The following is a 16,566-nucleotide window of genomic DNA, read 5'->3' as shown; positions in this document are numbered from 1 at the left end:
GGGGGTGTACACATAAATGTAAACCTATAAAGATGAAGCAAAAGTTCTATATTCTCATTTTTTTCTTCGAGTAAAGTTACAACGCTATTTGTTTGATATATTAGAATTGTATTCATATTTATAAAGTTCAGAAAACCTTAAGGGAGCATGAGCATGCATTCAGGTAAAAATGTTTTGAATATTTCTGCATCTCTTGACAATCTCTCATGAGCTCGACTTTTCCCTTTCTGGAAATATCCCACAGTATAACCTGGGATATATGAAAAGGGATCATTGTAATTTTTAACTGGACACTATCAGAAAGCATAAAGTGCTATACGCAGACTACCTACCTAGCACCTTTAGCTTTATCCTTGATATAGGGAGAAAAATTAATGTATCCAAGAGGAAAAAATGATGAGTCCAGGGTATTTTCATCATAGTTAAAAAATTATCTGTATTTTCCCTTTTCCAAGGATCTTTCATGAATGAAGACAGTGTCCTCTTACTTACTTTTATTATTTCTGTAGTATAACTTACTAGTTTCTGAAGTTTGAGCCTGCATTTGGCTCTTTTGACTCACACTGACATGTTCAATAATCTCTTAGAAATATCAGATCTTAAATACATATAATCACCAAAATATAATAAATCACAAAGCAACTTGAAAGAAACACTTCTGAACAGTAATATCTTAGAAGCTTATGAGGTGGGAACTTTGACACATGAAACATATCTGAGTTTCAAATAAAATACCAAGCCTGCCTCTTGGCCTGTTTCAAAGAAATCTTGCAATTTTTTTCATATGAAATTAGCATAAAATGAGATTTCCCTTATAGAAACCCCACAGCACAGGATTTTACATTTGAAGTTAGGATTTAGGGAATTATTATCATTTTTTTGGAAGATACCAACACCAGAAATCCACTGAGTTTTTAATACTGAATTGAAGAAAATATCATGGTCATAAATTTTAAAAAGTAGATTTTACTTAAAGTAGTTTTATGGAAGTTAAAATCACCAACAAGTCAGCCATTCCATAGAGCTTTAGTATGGAATATATTAGTGTTATTAAAATTATTTATAAAATTATAATTCATGAACACTAAAAAATATTAGTATTCTCTATTAACCATAACTCTCCATTTTAAGGATACTTCAATTCACAACAGCACAAAATCATTAGTACTATATATAATAATTCTGATGTTAAATTTTAGTTTAGTATTCAGTTTACCTTATTCTCAGGTCCTATGTGTTACTTACTCTGTGAGGTTTGAGTATCTATGAATTTCTTTATCAAGGCATCAGTAGTTTGGGTATAAAGACTGAGAGCATATCTCAGAGACTGAAGATCTGGGCTTTTCTCCAAGAAATTCTTTTTCAGGCCATTTCCTCCTGCATGAAAGTATTGCTACGAAGAAGAAAAATAGCAGAGGCATTTAGAGAGAAGTAGTGGAGGAAGGAATTTATTACTCTAATAGAGAAGCTCAAATGGAATAATACAATTTGATCAATGCAAGATACAAAAAATGGTTCCACTATTTTCCCATTGCTAAGTTATTAACATCTAATTCAGGTCCCCTAGACATCTCTGAAATGACACTCAGCCTCACAGACCTCATATCACAGAAGGCCTAATCCTTTTTCTCTTATGCAAAACTTTAAACAAATGAGATCATGCTGATGTAGCAGTCAGAATCCTTATAGAATAACGGGTTTAGGTCACAATTATCGACTTGGTTATTGACTTCTGTTTCTTCAACATGAGAAAAATACCTAGGGTTGTCAACATTTCATCGGGAAGGTAGCTTCTGGCCACATATTTTCCAGATACCAGTTTGCAATTCTAGGTCAGGTGTCTGCCACTCCATCTGCCCAATCCTCTAATCACACAGTGGTGCAGATATAGGCCAACCTGACAAGGCAGAGTGGTCCTTGGAAATCCAACAGCCCTTGAACCTTGTGTCTGATAAATATAATAAAACTTGTTTTTGCTATTGTTATTCAACCAAACTCAAAATATTCCAAAATGTATAAATAAGGTAATAGAGAAGATACATGGTCATTGATAATAAATATAGTCCCTGAGGGATGTTAGCATTTTTCATACTACAAGTGTTATGCACAGACAGACATCTCTTGGAAATGCAGACTGTCTAGAGATATATGATAGAACTAAGGATGTTTTTTTCTACCTGTTTATAAATAATGGATTTATAATATGCTATTAAGGTTAGATAAATGGTTCTCTTTCTCTCTTCCTGTACCAACAATACTAGAGGAAACAAAGCACTCACTAGTAACTGTGGCTCACTGTGATCTATAATTAGTACAGAATGCAATATGCCAAAGAAGCTCAAGAAATTATTCAGAGACACTCCCCTAAATGGGTATGTGTCATTCTTCTTTCCCACTCCTTAAGAATTTCTCAGGCAGGACATTTCAATGAGCTGCAAAAATCATAATTATCGCAGTTTTTTTTCCCTATTCAAGGAGAGATGCAGAAAAATTTTATGGGTATTAGCAAGCATCTGGTTCTACTTTCAGAGAGTATACTGTAGAGGACATTCATGGTGTAGGCCAAAGAAATTAGGCAATCGGGATTTAAACTTAAGAAAGACTGGTACAATTACAGATACCCTCCCCAGGGAGAAAGAAACCTATGGACCTTTGAAGTTCCATTCACTGATTCTAGCTAGGTGCTCCGTGAAAACACAGGCTGTGGCAAAAACTACATATGCTATGAAAAGGAGGCACGGAGAAAATGTCTTCTCTTTAGGAGAATACAAAAACATAATTTTAAAATTGTTCTACACCTGGATCTTATAAAGAATGTTAAAACATTTTCACATGCAGAAAGTATTTAGAGGACTGTTAGTCCAGAACTGTTTCGGGCGCCTTAACAGATGAAAAAAATATGATAATTCCTTTCTTTGAGAAACACAGTATTTAAGGATGTAAAAAAGATTTCATGGATATATTGAGAGGGATACACGTAAATGTATTTAGATAGGTCTTGACTCTGTATCTCCCAGAAGGGTAGTGGAGTGCTCTCTGGAGGACTGTTTACATAATGAATCAAGGAGCCATCCAAAGAAATAACTGTGCCTGAGAGTAAAGAGCAGTGCTAGAAACCGAGCCAAGAGTAGGAGGGAAACTCTGGAAAGGAAAACACTCTCTCTCTCTTTCTTAATATTTCTCAGGTAAGCCTCAGTCTTATCAAACCTGAGCATAAGTGCTAAATGATTACAATAAAGGAGGATGAGGAGGAGCAGAAAGAGGAGGAGGAAGAGAGGGAAGGAAAACCAAAACTGATAAAATGAAAATTTGCCATTTCTGGGGAAAAGGACGCAGAAAAGATTAATGGGTATTCTGTCTATGATACACATTTGGGTTATTCTCACTTTTCATTGTTCTTGGGCTACTTTAAAACTCTATACATTGTAGAAAATTAATAATAATAGTATAGATGATATTTGTCCCTCATAATACAAATTAATTATTTTGGGCAGAATAAAACTGAATATTGCTCTGTGGATAAATCTTTCTTTCCTCTATTCCAGCTTTTCTTATTGCTTGTATATGCTTGGTTTCTGGAATTCTCCTTTGAGACAGTCGTAACATCTTAACTGGTTCCCTCACTAATTGATGAATAAAATAACATTTTGACACATTTTATAACTGCATGAATATCACTATTATACCCTCTTTTAAAAACTGTTCTTTAACAGTGTATGTAAAGTAGCATGAGTGACAGCATTCATAAGGATGGCCACAGGATTTACTGTCTAATTTGTAAGATTGCACTGTGGATTCTTCAGTCACCTTAACACTTGACTGCATCTGTGGTAGTGTCTGCTGTGCCACCTGTTTTTTCCCTCTTTTCTTTCATAAATATTTATTAAATCTGTATCATGAGCCAGACCTTGTACTGGATGCTAATATTATAAAGCAAAAGAGACACAGTGGTTGCTCCCAAAGGTATTATGATCTAGTAGGAAATGTAACCAACATTTAAACACATGACTTCAACAACACATTGTAGGTGTTAGAAAAATGATTTGAAAATACAGATAATCGGGGAGGCACGCAATTCTGTTGTCTAAGGAGCCAGCAAAGGCTTCCAAAGAAGTGACTTCTTTGGTGGCTGTGAGTTTTTAAGTACTGTTGTTTTTAACTTTAGCAGCCAGTAGGTAATTCACCCTCATGAACTAGAGAAAGAGGACAATCCCACCAAGTAACCAAGAGAAACCCTGGTAGTCTCGGCACTATTTAAGGAGAACTGAAGTGTTCATAGTTCTCCAAGTATAATCTAGATATAGTTTTTCAAATACTGTTTTCTCCTGTTATTCTATACCCATCACTAAACCCGTACTGCCTCTAGCTAGTAGAGGGCCAATGGAAGTTAAGAGATGACACTGCACTCCTAAAAATTCCCAACGCTTATTAACATGGTAAAGGCTCTGAGGCATACTGTGGTAAAGAGATCTGTGTAATCTTTTATTAATATACCTTGTTGCTAAAATTATTAGGCCATAGGCCACCTATATCACTGGGCTAATACTTTGGGAATACAAGTGTTTTATGGAATATGATTGGGAAGAATAGAAGAATGTCACTGAACTTCATATAACTGAGATATTATTGAGGGCCTGGAAAACTTCATAGAAGAAGGTAAAAGGGGTTAAGCTATGAAGGCATCAACTAAGTACTTGTACTGAATCTTTTAAAATAATTTTCTAGAAAGGCATATTTTCAATACTAAGGCATTATTTTGTAGGACTCTGGGACTTTGGGGACTAATCAGGAAATGAAATCATAAATAAGGTGTGTGCTTGTACCTGAGGAAACCCAAGGGTCCCTATAGTTTTAGGTACGATACTCAACTGACTTCCTCTTTTTTAACCATAGAGTTTTACTTGTTATTCCATTAAAGTCTCTAGCAGGATATTTACTGAATAGAAGTTTTGTAAGGGCAGAAACTAATGCCTGTGTCTTTGGAGTGTATTTTACAATATGAAATGTCCCGAGACAGAAACCCAGGACAGAGGGTAGCTATGTCAGAAGAGAAAACAAATTGCCAGGTGGTAAGAATGAAAATATCCCGTTCAATGGACACAGTCAAATAACACATGTCATAGGCTCCTCACTCTAACAATGAAGAAGGCGATTTCTATGGTCATGCAAATGCAAACTCGACGAGAATGCTACTTTATGAAAACCTTTCACACAGTGTTCAAAACCTGGAATGAGAGAATCTCCGAGCACCAGTCTGGTTATCTTACTGGCACAGATAATCAGGAGAAAGGGGGCTGCAATTATTACATGGATCTTGGCATTCAGAGATTTTACATTCAAATTTGACTCTATGCACATGACTCTGAAGGAACTGGAGAGTAGAATCCGCATTTTGCTGAGGCTGGGTTTGAAGGATATAAATGTGAGGGTGATGTATAGAAGTAAATGTCTTAATAATTAGACAAAACCCACTATCCATAGCTCAGTGCAGCATAGTTGATTTCTACTCATTATAATGGGCATTTTTTTGGGGGATAACATGCTAGAAAGGAATTTGTAAATGTGGGGTTTAAAGCCTTCCGGATGTTTTCATTACACATGTGAAAAGTGCATTATTTTCCATGGATTCTAAACAAAAGCCCAAGACTTAGTCTCTTATAATTCCTCTGTGGCCTGCAGTATAATCTAAGAAACTTCAGTTTGATCTGTTCAGATGTTTTACTTACAATGGTCTAAAGTAGCAGGAAAAAATGGGCAAAAAACAATTAGGATAGGTCATTTCCTCCTTATTGAAGAAAATAATTTGTAACTTCTCAGTTGAAGGACTGTGGAGGAGTTGGTTGTTTAGTGCAAAGAAGGATAAAGATATTAGCTGGATGATATTCTCTCTTCCTCTCTATCATGGCTGATATTTATTTTTGCTAAGGACTTAAAAAAACAAAGGCAGAAAGCATGTTTGACAGATGTGCAGTTGAGCTGAAGCTTAAAGTTGTTACACTGGATGACAAAATTTGGCTTTAGAAGGGTCCTGGTAGTCTGGAATGCTGGGTCAACGTTTCTAGAATGAGATGGCAAAGAGGAAACTAAAAAGCCAGAATTCATAATAAATATTCATATTCAAGTTTATCATAAAGTACAGAATGGGGGTGATGTGGCTTAACAACAGAAATTTTTAAAAAGTCATAAAGATTTATTTGCTGTCAAGTTCAACATAATTGCATAAGTGAGAAGGCAGCTATTCAAGCAAGTGAAATCTGATCATGCATAAAAATAGGTAGACAGGTCAAGCATAAGGGTTTGGTAAGGCAGGAATATTCTTCGCTGGTTAGAACACATCTGGGATATTAAGTTCATTCTTGGGCTTCATCATTTATAAGAAATATGAAAAGTGGAGGCTATTTAAAGACAGGTGATAAGAATTTCATAAGGTCTAGGAGGCATGTTATTCAATAAACAGCTTCAGATGATATGGGATGGCATGATAGTTTTGTTTAATATCTGAAAGTCTATCACACAGAAAAGGAAACAGAATGATTTTATGGTAGTTCCAAAGAACAGAAGGAGCACCAATACACAGCAGGAGAGCAGATTTTTCTTTGATACATTCATCAAAAATTTCCAATAATAGTGCATCTTAAAAATCAAAACTTCCACTTGTAAGTTAGTGAGGTCTCATCACTGGCCACTATTAAGTGGTGCCCAGATGACCATGTGCTGACAACATTGTAGATGACGTGGCAAGAGTGGGAGATGCTGAGTCATGTTTCCAATTCTGAGAGTCTAGAATCCTCTTAACCTCTTTGATTCTCGGATCCTTATAATATGCTAGAAAATATAATTCTTCATCTGTCCTTTATACAGTCGGACTTTTGCATAGGTTATTTAACCTCTTAGGCTATCAGTTAATTCATGTATAGAATGGTAGCAGAAACATCCATTCTACTTTTGGTGTTGTAAACTTGTAATTGCTCTAACTGGAAGAACTTTGTAAAGGCTGGAGTTCTTTCCAATTGTAAAAAATATATTTAGTTGACAGAATAACATAGAACTCAACATAGAACTCAGCATTGTGTTTTAAGCATCAGCCCCTATCTCAAGCAGGTTCTTCAATATTTATTTCCACGTTCCTGCCATCGCATCTAACTCCAACATGGCACTAGGAAAACAGCCTTCCATTCTTCTTGGTGGAACCATGCTTTCTCAGTCGCTGGGGCTGAAATCTCTGAGGCATTTTGGGCTCCTTTTCCCGTCTGCCCCATAGTCAGTTGCCAAGTTCCAACAACTCTCCCTGGCTTGTGTCAGTCATATCCATCCTTCCCATTCTCCTCCTAAAGCCACCACCTTGCTGATAGCTCTCATCATCTTAGGAACTAAAGAAATGGAACTGAAATCTCTGACTATAATCTTGAACTATGCAATCTAATTTGTGCATTTCTATAAGATTCCTATTGCTGAAATGACTTTAGCATAACGTTTTCAAAATCATCAGTGAATCCTCTTTTATGAAACATAATGAGGGCACACAAGGACCTCTTTATTTTCAACCTAAACATTTCCCATCAACCTCATTTTACACTGCTTCATTATGCCAACACCTAGTTCAGTCCAGGCCAGTCCACAGAGTGGTCTACTCACTGCCTCCCAGCCTTCTTGTCTTGTGCCTTCCCATGGTGAAATTCCTTTTTTCCTGTTGATGTTCACGTCATGAGTCTTCCTCCAAAAAACTTTCTATCCAGCCTGTAAACTCCCATCTGTCCTTCAAGACCATTACAGCTTTTCCTGATCTCTTGAGTTCATACTGGTTGATCACATTCTCTAAAACTTTATGATGTTTTAAAATCTGTTTCCCTCAACTAGTATTTGGATCACCTGTTCCATTTCTTACACTGCTGTAAGTTAAAACGTATCATTATTTCATTTTCAATGTGCCTCTCTCTCTCAGCTTTTAATCTGGACTAGAAACTCCCGGAGAGAAGGAACAGCACTGCTTCTCAAAGGGGAGTCTCAGGTGTTAAAGAATCTGACCAGGGCTGTGCTCTTATAGGGAAAAGGTTCTGGGCACAGGAAACCAAAAGGCCAGAGGACAAAGCCTTAAGGACTTGAACTATTGGTGAGGGAAAGAGTCAGATTTAATAGTTAGCTCCTTTGAGAGGGAATTAAAGGGTTTATTGGGAAAGGAGGAAAAAAGAAACACGTTGGCTGCAGTAGAGTATGTGGGGTCTTGGGCTTAAGAGTGGAAAGAGAAGCCTCCAAAATGAACCAGTCATCAGGCAATATAAGTGTCAACTTAATATTTATGAAGCGTTTTCTATATGCCTGTTTTAATTGCTTTATATGTGATGACTCATGTAATTTTCTTTCAATAATCTTTTAAGTAGTATTATTATTTCCATAGGAGAGGAGAATAATGTGCACATTGATGTCTTTCTCTCTCTCTCTCTTATTCACCTCCTATTCTGATGTTATACTTGTTAGTGGTGTAATTTCCCATATAGTTTCCAGTATTTTATTTACTTTTGTAATTCATAGCCATCTTCTGCCCTTTGTAAAGGCTTCCACCCTAGATACATTAATATGTTGGTGTCACAAATGTCAGGATGTGTGACAAGGAGCACTATTATCACCTGGAGGGTAGGAAGGAGCTATATACAAAGTATCATTTTCTTTACCTTGAAAAATAACTAGATTTTTTTTTCTTCATAACTTTTCAGAAAATAAAGCACTTGAGACCTGGTTGTGATTTGAGAGGCAAAAAAAAAAGTACTGCTAAATTTTATAAAATCAGGAAAAATACTGCCTGCATGCTTGGCAAGCTATTTTTTTTATAATCCCAATAAAACTCTGAATTCTTTTAACACTTCAAACTTTTCAAGATTGAAGATCTTTCACAATGTATTTTTACTGACTCATGGGAACATGCTATTGTTTCTTTACAAGATTATAAGAAGAATTCCCTTTTTTGTTAAATATACTATTTTGGTAGCAATTTTCCATCATTACTTTGTTCTTTCCAACACCTGTATCATATTTTTGGCAAATCCAGGCAGACAGCTCATTTTGCAAACTTAGATATAATCATAACCCACCTTAACTTTATAACTTTAGAGGTTAGCCACTAAAGTTTTATTTTTTTAGAAATTATTTGACAGATATTTTTAAAAATTATTTTCTACCACAACTGGAGTCCTCTTTTACACACCATATCAAAATATGCTCTTCCTGCCCATAAAATATTTCAGTGTTTCTCTTTTGCTGACAAACTGAAGTTGAGATTCTTTACTTTGGTGTTTAAGCCTCAGCATTCTGGCTCCAATCCAATGTTCCTCTTTCATTCCCTGTGATACTCAGCCAGTCATGATCGGTTCTTCTACACTAGACTATTTAAAGTTTTCATGCTGACCAACGCCTTCTCTTCTGTCACTCATGCTATGTTTTCTGTAGGCCTGCAATGCCTTCCTCCCATTGTTTTTTCCCTCTTTATCCTCTACATTCCCAAATATCCTTCTCTGGGAAGCTTTTCCCTGGACAGTCAGAGAAAATTCATCACCCTCTCTGCCCTCCCCCATCCTTTGTCCACAATTATTTTACTGATTGTAGATGGTTTTGTTCCCAAGTCAAAGGCAAGTGCTGTCATCTCCAGCCACCGCCTCATTGCTCACCATATTTTCTACCTACAGTAAGCTCTCAAATAATGATATTTGAATTGCAATCCTCCATAGGTAGGTTATTTTGTTTTTCTCATGAGCAGCTGGATTTTAACCAAGGCAAAACTACTTATAATAGTGAAAAGAAGATGCTGAGAAAAAGCCACTGGAATCACCCCATGGGCAATGGGGATAGCAGGATAGGGTAGAACCTCTGTGAGGGTAACAAACGCAGAGGAATAAAATGTGGTTCATCATCATGTTCTTCTGTTTGCCTGGAGTCCTGAGCATAAGAAATGGTATTATCTAGGATTAAACAAGAAAGTAATAAGTTCCAAAGCTAAATTTGAATGTATAGTTAAATTCCTTCCCTTATACCAAGAAATGCAGATTTCTAGAGGGCCCTGATTCACGTTTATTAGTTTTAGAGAAACCTCAGTATTGCCACTGCATGATGCCAAATATATTTGCAACATATAATATAGTGTCATGTTCAGGCCCCTATAACAAGGGTTCTGGGGGAATTTAAAAGGGTGGGAAAAATTAAATCATTCAGCATTTTTTCAAGTCAAAGTGTAACTGCTATTTCTCTTTGAAAGAAATCTACATTTAGGGGAATCTCATGTCAGTCCTGAGTCTTCCTGAGATATGGGGTTGGAACTCAAAGTCCAGCTAGAACTCCTTTAAAATTTCCCTATTGGCCTCCCTATTAGTTTGCACACACAGATTAGGTAACTGGTTATCTGTCTCACAGCTGCCAGCTTTCTACTTTTACTTTCAAACATTGTTGATTTGGTTGCTTTGTCGGGTAAATGGAATGTCTCAAAGCCCAACCATCCTAACTGCAGCAGATGATCATAATTTTTGTTACTCCTGCCATATTTGACACTCTTGACTTACAGTAGAAGCTACATGTGACTGGTGTTATAAAATAGTTCCAGTCCAATTAAAGTTTTAATATTTAGAAAAGTTCATATTTTCATCAATGCTTGTATAGAGGCTGAAAGGTTTTACATTATTTTAAAAATAATTACAAAATAGTCTAAGTAATTGACATAGTATTTTAATATAGCAAGAAGTAATCTCTCTGAAGAAGTATCCCTTTTAGCCTGCTACACTTTACTTAAACTTTGTAAATACTTATTGAAAAAATGTGACATAGAAGCAAGGACACTGGCTTTAGAGTTTGGAGTCCTTTCTCAGCCTTGCCAATTACTAGCAGAGCTATGGCGTTGGAAAAACAACTAAAATCCCCTCACTTTTAATTTTCTCAGTTATCAAATGTGAATAATCATTCTTGACCTATCTAACACCCAGGATATTTACAAGGATCACATGAAATGATGTATATACATAAGAGAAATTTGAAAATGTAAAACATTATTTCAGCCTATATTCTAAAAACTCCATAGGCCTTTCCTTTTTTGTTTTCTCATTTCTAGCTTATTCAATTAAACTGAGCTGAAGAGGAATTAAAGATTATCTCTTTAGCAGCCATCGGAAATTAGCATGGGTAGCGTGTTCTCCTTTGATCTATGGTCATCTTTCTCATAAGGTCTCTGCTTGCATCATAGTGCTCCTTTGGCTTGGCTCTGGGTAGACATTGAGTTTCTTGCTCTTGGAATTAAAACTCTTTTAAGTTGTACTCTTCGTTCTCCTGAATTCCTTTGTAGTCAATCTCACAATTAGCGTTTGGTAGGACAGTAAGTTGGTGCAAATCTCACAGACAGACAAGATAAAGGGAGTCTCAGCTTTGGCAAACTAATGACAGTCACTGAAAATCAGATATCGGGTGAATACCTTGGCAGATGGGCAGGGCACAGGGTCAAGAGAGTCTCATAGCAGGCACAGCAGGCCTAGCATGGAGGTGCCTAGAGAAAGAGTTGGCATCACAGAAGTTAGGGAAGAGGGGGACTGGAGAACTGACACAGGCTCTGAGGCTCAGGAGGACCAGAGTCAGACTCCAGTCCTGGAGAAACAAGACAAATGGCATGGAGCCATTTATTGGACCTTGGACACCAAATAGTGGTTTTGTCCACAAAGAACAAGACCAGTGTCTGGTGTCTGAGATTGAATTAAAATATCAGTATAGATGATATAAACAGGAAGAATGGATAGTTGAGCTGTCAAGATAAAAGGAATTTGCTTGAGGATCAACATCGTCTTAGAGTCTGAGAAGAACTCAGTCGGCAGGTGGTGATCATCTGGCCTCATCAATAAAAATTAGAGCAACGCTGAAGTTAGAGACAGAAGCCAGATCTGTGAACACAGTGAATACCATTCCCTATTTCCACAGAACACATTTTCCTTCCTTTCCTAAAGCCATGCATTGACCTAATAAAATGCACAAAGGGCTGAATTCAGATGCCAAAATTTTTTCTTTTCTTCCTCTTCATGGTGTACGCCAGACCTTATTTTATTCTACTAGCATGTCCTAATATGTAGCTATTAGTGCTACTGAAACTCCAAAAATTAGTTATTTTTTCCACAAATTTTTGAAAATAATTAAAAAACTTTTAAAGTTTTTTATTGTATTTCTTTTTCATGTTGTCCATTTTTTCCTCAAAATTATTTTTCAAATTTTCCATATTTCCAGACAACATTCTTGCTACCTCTTTAGAAACTCCATTTCTGTGACCCAGGTGTCTCTAGGTGTCACAAAACTCTCACCTTCCAACTTTAACTTGGCAGTTGTTACCACTGCAGCAGCAAAAGACCGTGTCATATTAAATGCTGAAACTGCAAAACAAAAGCCACAAGGTGACAGTTTTGTGAAAGGATGTGACTGTTATTCAGATAGAACTCTGTTGAAAAGAATACCATCGTTTCTATCCAGTAGAACTGTTCTGTGCTCTACAAATGGCTCATGGTACCTAACAGTTATAGTATAGTTAATAGCTATGCTAGTCACGCATTCTGGATAGTAGATGCTTCCCCCAGTGAAGAGTGAACACTTTGGACATAATTTGAATTTAGACGACGAACTCATCTTTCAAACTCTTTAACAAACTTTCACATATAAATATATATGGATATTAATATGAAATAAATTTTTTGAAAATAACTTCTGGGTTACATTTTGAGATATGCACACATTTAGCATACACTATGATAACTTTTAGTTAACCTTTGGCTATGAAAACAGTTGATGCGTACAACACAACGTCTTTGGGTTTTCAGCAGAAAATGAAATGAAATTATTTACTTACTAAGTGAGAAGGGAGGGTTGATATTTTAAAAATAATTTCAACATGCATAGAAAACATATAAAAACAAATTCTGGCAACCCAAAATATTCCTGAAGCATCTGTTTATCTGGGTTTTAGGGTACATGTCTTTCTTTGAGAACATATATTACAACATAGGTTTCACTTACGCTTTAGAGAGAGACAAAGGAAACAAGTATAAGAACAGTGTATTGTGGATGTCATAAGGAGACAGACAGGGCTAAATCTGGCATCCTCCAGGAATGTATTAGGTTGGTGCAACAGTATCAATGGCAAAAGCCACAATTACTATTGCACCAACCTATATCTATTCAACTATCTACTATCTCTTTGAATGGCACAGCTCTACTGATACATGGCTAAGATCAGGGCTACCTATCTCTGTAGGTAAATGGGGGCCTCTCTGGATGTATATATAGGAACATCATAACCTTACCTTGATGGTAGCCAGGACTACCTCCATTATAGCACATTGTCTTGGCGTCAGACCCTTGGCATCCTCTCGAATCATATGCTCCTGGAAAACAGGGTAGGAATTGCTTATAAAACAACCAGTTCATGTGTTCATTATGTTTACTTTAAAACATAATCTGTATTATCCCCATATGCAAAATTCCCTATTTGAAATATCTTCTGCACATGAAAGCATTTAAAATGAAATGATTGTTTGGTCATATATTTTATAAATCTCCACATTGTCAAAGGAAAAAATGGTAAACGTCTACTTGAAAAGAAGTGCTTTGATCGCGGTGTGGTTTTATTTTCACTTGCAAGCTACTGTTAGGGAAAAAAGAGAAACCTGGAAAATGCGTGACGAAATTTTTTCACCCGACTTCCTTGGTTTATGTCTGTCACACTGAGGAATGTCAATCATGAAAAGGATTTAAGAAGCAAATTTAAGCCTCTCCCAATTATTACTGATAAAGTCTACTTTAAATATAATGCCTCCATTTTATTCTTCTTCTTAGATACCCTCAATTCTTACTCGTTCCTGGGAAAAGCCCCACGGAAATTAACTCAATTTGGCTGTGAAGATTTTAAATATTTTATAATCATTTAAAATAGTTTAGAACTGATTTTAAAACTTATTTCATTATTTTACAATGGATTTTCTTCATTGTTCACTGTGGCTTGTTTCAACCCATCATAGAAAGCTTATTTAGGGAAATTATGGCAGAAAAAGAAAATAATAAAGGAAATAAAAATCTAAGGGAAAAATTTAAAAATATCTGATCCCCCCAAACTGACACAATCATCCCAGGGCTGTCATTATGTCATATAAACAACAACACTCAACAAATATTTATTGAGTGCTTATTATGTGCCAGCACTGTTCACAGAGAATGAGATCTATTGTTTAATACAGGGAAGACTTTTGTCCTTCTGGAGCTTAAACTTATGTAGGGGCCTCTGTGAATTAGAAGACCCACGTGGGTGAACATAGCTCTGAGCAGGTATGGAATGATGAGTAAAGCAGTGCCTTTGGTGAGTAATAAAAAGTGTCTTATTTTTTTTATGAGAGGACAGCTTCAAGTCAACGCATACAGCTTGGCAAGTGGAACATGGGCTCAATTTCAGCTGTCACTTGCTCCTTTATGTAAGCATTTTTGTGCAATGCACGAACCATGCCATCAAACCCAGTGGCTTGTCCTTCTATTTTGGCCCTTATCTTATTGTTTTATTTAGTAATTGCCACGACTTCCAGAAGACAACAATCTGTCTATGTCTGGCTCATTCTTTCAGCTTTTCAGTGTCTATTTTGGCAGTTGTTATCTGCTAGGCACTCAGTAAATATTTGGTAATTGGATTGTACTTCCTTCAGTGTGTGTCACAGGATTTTTTTATGCCTCAATAGAATCATTGTCTTTGGATATTGCTAACAACATAGTGTAATGCTTCATGGATCCATGATATATATTTATACATCTTACTGCATCTTTCTCTGTTTTTTTTTTTTTTTTGGGAGGGGGGACGGAGTCTCGCTCTGTCACCCAGACTGGAGTGCAGAGGCGCAATCTCGGCTCACTGCAAGCTCCGCCTCCTGGGTTCACGCCATTCTCCTGCCACAGCCTCCCGAGTAGCTGGGACTACTGGCGCCCGCCAGCACACCCGGCTAATTTTTTGTATTTTTAGTAGAGACGGGGTTTCACCGTGTTAGCCAGGGTGGTCTCGATCTTCTGACCTCGTGATCCTCCCGCCTCGGCCTCCCAAAGTGCTGGGATTACAGGCGTGAGCCACTGCGCCCGGCCGCATCTTTCTCTGATACATGGATTTCAAGTTAATCATATTAGTTCATTTCACAGTTTTTAAATCGCAATATTATATACCCATTGAGACTCAAAGAGTAATAGAAATGTTTGCTGAATTATAGGGTAAAATGCTTTCAGACAAGTAATTAAAACTATTTTCTATTAAATACATTTATCTGACTTCATCAGTCTTGACTGGTTTAACAATGTGGTCACATTACTTTTTAACAGATGCTAATAAGTGATATATGCTGGTGCTCTAGAAATACAATTCTTACTAGAAATAATTTTTTAGGATTTAGCAACAGATCATTCAAGTAAGGGGATCTCTGAAAGAGGCCAGCAATGAGTTATTGCCCAAGTAAAAAGTATGCAGTAAACTCAGAGTCTCAGGTGTATTTTCATCAATTGGTTTTTATATTATATCACCAGTTCCTGAAGGTTTATGCATATTTTCTTTTATGTCAAATAAATCTGATTATATGAAATACTGTCAGGCAAATATATACATTATATATATAGCATATATAATATGTATTATATAATACACATTATAAATGTTTTCTGTAATATATATTATACATTATAATATGTATATATTATATATAATATATATTACATATTATATATTATAATATAATGTATATATTACACCTAATGAAGTCCCAGAGTATGAAGTAATAGAAAATGTCAAATTGTTGAATAAATACATGTTTAATGAATTAATCCTAAATCATCGCCAAACACAGAAAACCAATTAGTTCCCCGCATTGTTCTACTTTTCTTGATCTTGTGTTCCTTTAGGCAGTTATCTATCAATACTCCTAAATAGGAATTCTGAAATTTTCTATCAGTACAATTATTTCAAGTAGCACCTTTTCAGCACATCAAATCTGCTTTCAAACTAATATATTAAAAATTTAAAGACCCACGGTTTAACATTTTTTTTAAATGGAAGTGACATTCTAATAAAATAAGAGGAAATAGTTTTATACAATTTGAAGTTCTTCATGCCAGCTGGAGTTTCAGGTTTCTGTATAATACTGTAGGAGATTTATTGTTCTGTAATTCAAACAATAATAACTAAATGGACTGATAATTTAAAAATGAAAAACTCAAAAGCCAATAATGGAATATGATATAGAATGAAGTTATTTTTCTCAACATCAATAGATACAAAGACTACCTTTAGTCCTTCATATTATTTCAGTGTTGTTGAAATAATCCTGTTAGGTCATTGTATGTATAGTGTGCTTTTAGGTTATTAGAATTAAAAAAGAAATCAGTGAATTGAAAAAATAATGGATCACAAAGCATGCTAAAGTGTTATGCTTTCTGTGGACCCTGATTTTTCCCACAGAGCATGTATATACCCTCTAGGGAACCAGCCTGTATCTTGATCAGAGTTCATAAGATTTGGATTGGGTTGACTGTACCCGAACCTCA

The 16,566-nt window shown here is 36.0% G+C and overlaps 1 protein-coding gene across 1 annotated transcript in view; it reads right to left on the bottom strand.

The window, feature by feature from the left end:
• The window catches only part of LOC116275826 (protein unc-13 homolog C-like), a 236,563-nt gene that overhangs the window by 64,259 nt on the left and 155,738 nt on the right, over positions 1-16,566 (bottom strand). The window contains exons 12-13 of the mRNA XM_031668658.1: positions 13,308-13,388; positions 1,246-1,393 (exon numbers count right to left, since the gene is read on the bottom strand). Of these exons, the coding sequence (XP_031524518.1) occupies positions 1,246-1,393; positions 13,308-13,388 (229 nt within the window). The remainder of the gene's footprint in view (positions 1-1,245; positions 1,394-13,307; positions 13,389-16,566) is intronic.

The sequence above is a fragment of the Papio anubis genome, chromosome 7 (genome assembly GCF_008728515.1).
Source record: "Papio anubis isolate 15944 chromosome 7, Panubis1.0, whole genome shotgun sequence".
NCBI lineage: Eukaryota > Metazoa > Chordata > Mammalia > Primates > Cercopithecidae > Papio > Papio anubis.
This window is presented reverse-complemented; position numbering and strand designations above follow the sequence as displayed.